This window comes from Quercus suber, unplaced genomic scaffold (genome assembly GCF_002906115.3).
Source record: "Quercus suber isolate HL8 unplaced genomic scaffold, Cork oak 2.0 scaffold_283, whole genome shotgun sequence".
Lineage (NCBI taxonomy): Eukaryota > Viridiplantae > Streptophyta > Magnoliopsida > Fagales > Fagaceae > Quercus > Quercus suber.
This window is the reverse complement of record NW_027069739.1, coordinates 578,798-582,938: the sequence shown is the minus strand read 5'-3', so window position 1 is coordinate 582,938 and position 4,141 is coordinate 578,798. Positions and strand designations below refer to the sequence as shown.

The 4,141-nt window shown below is 34.3% G+C and overlaps 1 protein-coding gene across 1 annotated transcript; it reads left to right on the top strand.

Annotated features, from left to right (window-relative positions):
- The first annotated feature begins 1,602 nt into the window (after window positions 1-1,602).
- LOC112025651 (GATA transcription factor 21) lies at window positions 1,603-3,441 on the top strand. Its single transcript, XM_024058328.2, has 3 exons — window positions 1,603-2,052; window positions 2,176-2,550; window positions 2,868-3,441. The coding sequence occupies exons 1-3, from the start codon at window positions 1,846-1,848 to the stop codon at window positions 3,204-3,206; spliced, it is 921 nt and encodes a 306-aa protein (XP_023914096.1). The 5' UTR covers window positions 1,603-1,845; the 3' UTR covers window positions 3,207-3,441.
- The last annotated feature ends 700 nt before the right edge of the window (window positions 3,442-4,141 follow it).

The window sequence follows — 4,141 nt, the reverse complement described above, 5'->3', positions numbered from 1 at the left end:
ATATATATCAAAATAAGACACAGGTTGATGATGGCAAAAGTAGTGGCGACGGTGATGAACATGTCCCTTTGCCTGCACTACTAGCTATTAGCTGCACAAGCATTCAATGCCTTTGGCAATACTAAGGTGAGGATCTGTTGGGTTCCATGCCATCCAAATCCATCTCTTCTAATCTGGACAATGCTTCGATTTCCCTTGTCGTTGTTAGATACCAAAACCACATCTACGGTGAAGAAAATATACAATGCTGTAAAAGCATCAATGAGTGGAAGTGATTGTGCCAATTTTCCTTAGAGAACATTTTGTTACTTAGAAAGTTTTTTATTTTGAGAAGATTGTGACTTAAAATGTAATATCTATTCAATGTACCAAACCTGCTCTTATGAAATATTAGAGAGAAAAAAGAGAGTAACCGAATGAAAAGGTAAAAATGGAAAGAGATAGAGATGATTGGAGAATGGGAAAAAAAAAATTAGAATCGGGATTCACTTTTATACCTAGAAAAAATGGAATGTCTAGATTCCTCAAATCTATATTTTGCTCCCTTCAAACACAAAAAATTAATCTATTTTGTTATTATCAATAGTTTTCCAATTGCCTCGCCAAAGCCATATTTTACTATTTTATAATTTTTAGTGTTTTTGACCATATATTTTCTGTTTTTAGAGTTATTTCAACCAATTAATTTATCATATTACCTCAATTCATATTCACATGATCAGATCTGAATATCTATTTAAGAATCTATTACAGCATATCAAATGTGCCATAATACTTAGAGATAGAGTCCGTTAGAGAGAGAAAGAAGTGAAATCTCAATATTCAACATTTAGATTTGCATTGATAAAGAAAATAAAAAATAGAATCTAGATATTAGTTTAAGGAATAAAAAAAAATAAAACATTGGAGCTTCAAATGTTGAACATTTGGATTTGCTTTTGAAAAGAGGAAAAAGTGAAATTCAGACATTCAACATCCAAATTCGCATTTAAAAAGGTTAGAAATATTCAAATCATTTAGAACCCTCACATCTATTATTTATTTCCTTTAAAAGATTAATTTTTCTTTTTGATATGAGATAAAAATTCTATTCTAAACCAATTTAAGTATATGCGTGTGAACTGTAAAACTCATTTTTAAATATTTGAACCTTGACCATTGCTTTTCACTTCACAGGAACTTGTACTTATGAAGTGATCATTATGTTAAGGATATATGATAAAAAAAATAATTAATTTATTTTGCTATTAACAACATTTTGCCAAAATTTCATTCACATTTTGACGAATAGATGCACCAAAAAAATGATCACAAGAAAGGAGGAAAACATTTTCAACGACCCAAATTGTTTAATCATGTATCCATGCCATTTTTTACCCTCTTGACAGCCTTCAGTACCTAGATGATTGGTCTAAGATGCGTAAGTACATCAATAATTTATTGTGTGGCTAGCATCCAATCTTGTCTATATTAATATGATTATTTATTTATTTCAACTATGGTTTGTGGGGGTGAAATTTTTGGTGATAGGGTTTTGTCATATGTGTACTGTACGTGTAGTAGCATCCCACACATCTCTTTGTGGTTTGTCTCTTTTAACTTGTTTGTTTGGCTGTCATGAGGTCACGAGAATGTCTAATGGTTATAAGCTTTAGGCCCTCTGTCTGCCCTGGTTCCCTCTTTTAAGAAGACTTTTACCACTCTATCATACAGGCCCTTTTTGCATTTTGTAGTTCTCTTTTTTCTCAATCTTCCCAATCTCAAGCATCTTCCACCTTTACAGGACAAGATCAGCAAAGGTGTTTGTCCTTCCTTCAATCCTTTCATCTCTCTTTCTTTCTCTTCATGACGACTCCTTATCATAACTCACCACCTTCTCCTTTTCCTTTAGAGCTTAACCAAGATCAACACCACCAACGTCTCTTAATAAGTGCAACACCTCAAGTTTCTTCTTCATCTTCTTCTTTTTCAAACCCTATTTTCTTTAACCCAGCACAAGATCAAGGACGGTGTTACTACATGGCATTAAACCACTTCCAAAATGATCAAGAGGTAATAAATATATGTATGATTTCGTGTCTTTGAACTTTATATACAAATATGTGTACTTAATTATAATTATCACTTCTAATGCTTTGTGTCTGAGCATACTTGCATCGTCTTCTTAATTTTTAGGTTGATAAACTTGTTGGGCATGGTGGATCATCATGTGATCATATATCACTGAAGAATGAAAGTGAAAGTGAAAATAAATTCAGTTTTTGGAACAAAGAGAGTAAAATTGAAGATCAAAGTGAGACTTTTTCTGTTAAGTGGATGCCTTCAAAGATGAGAATGATGCGGAAGATGATAAATTCAGAACAAACAGGTCATGCGGATATACCACTTAACTCTATGAAGAAGTTTGAAGATCAGAAGCAACCAATGGCTCCTGCAAAGACTGACAACAGTAGCAACAATTCTTTCAACAACAATCCCATAGTTAGGGTTTGTGCTGATTGTAACACAACAAAGACCCCTCTTTGGAGGAGTGGTCCCAGAGGACCTAAGGTATATTTTTTATGTGCTTGTCGTCTCAGGTTTCATGTTGACATAGCGAAAAATATATTCTTTCCTTTTCTTTTCAATTTTTATAATTACATGCGCTGATTTGCACTTGATTGGTCTTGAACCTTATTGTTAGAAGGGAAAGAGGTGCTATTTGATTTAAGAGTTCATTATCAATGTTGTCTAGCTATCACAATTGCCGTGTTAGAGAGCGGTTGTGAAGAGATAATTAAGAACCAAGCATATGCTAATTAATTTAAATTATTCCACCTGATTGAAAATATGAAACTTACACATTTTGCACAATTATCACGGTGCAGTCGCTTTGCAACGCGTGTGGAATTCGACAAAGGAAGGCTAGACGGGCTATGGCAGCAGCTGCAGCAGCAGCAAATGGCACAATTCTTGCAACAAACCCCCCATCTATGAAGAGCACTAAGGTGCAACACAAGGATAAGAGAGCCAGTAAAAGTTATGTTCCAAAATTCAAGAAAAAGTGCAAGCTCAATACACCAGATCATGGCAGAAAGAAGGTTTGCTTCGAGGACTTCACAATAAGCTTGAGTAAAAATTCAGCCTTTCAACAGGTTTTCCCTCAAGATGAGAAGGAAGCTGCAATCCTGCTAATGGCTTTATCTTATGGCCTTGTTCATGGTTGAGTTCTCAAAATATCAGTATTCCAATTTTAGATATGTTAGAGCCAGAGAACATCTGTATGAGTGGGAAAAAGGATACGAGGATCTAAAATCCAATAAAACCAAAAAATAAAGTTGTGTTGTAACCTTGTGTGGCTATATATGGTGGATTTGAACAGGTTGATAACCAAATAATGGGGTCTCTTGTTCATCTATATATTATATATTATAATAAAATATCCAACGTCTTTTTGTGACACTTGTTTCGGTGTGCTATTTTTGCTCTAATTTTCTATTTATATTGCATTTATTGGTGCTGATCTGATGAGCTAAAATTAGGGTTCTTCCATTTCATAACATTAACTCAAAAGGAGGTTTCATATTTTGCAAATGATTGTAGATAATCACTTATTAATGATTTTGTTTTTGAATATATGTTAACAATATGGATGCCCGGCCCCGAAGTCACATGCAGCAGTTGTGGATATTACTTAATGGAGTGGTATATAGCACATTACAAATGGAGGCAGTGGTGGTTTTGACAACACTGTTGGGGTTAGCTATATATTGGACTTTAGAACATGGCTCTTGGCCAAAGAACGCAACAACACAAGTAACAAGTTCTCTTTATTGAACTGGTTTATCAATCATGATGGTGATGATTCGTACTAGGTTTTCAGCTTTTCTTTGCCCTAAAAATTAAGTCACCTAAAGAGAGTATATGTGTAGCTTTTATGATTATCTCAGAAAATGTCGGAGTTCGGAGTCTTCGGACATCCAGAGTCATGAAGTTGTAGTAAATATGACAATATATATATAACAACAGGAATTGATGATGGATCGACGGCATCTGGCACTGGCAACAGAACTTCAAACGGACAGTACTATAACATGAGTAATGACTTGGAAAACAAACTTGAGCTTGATTGGATGAGTGTTTGTCCTAACATTTTTTTCAC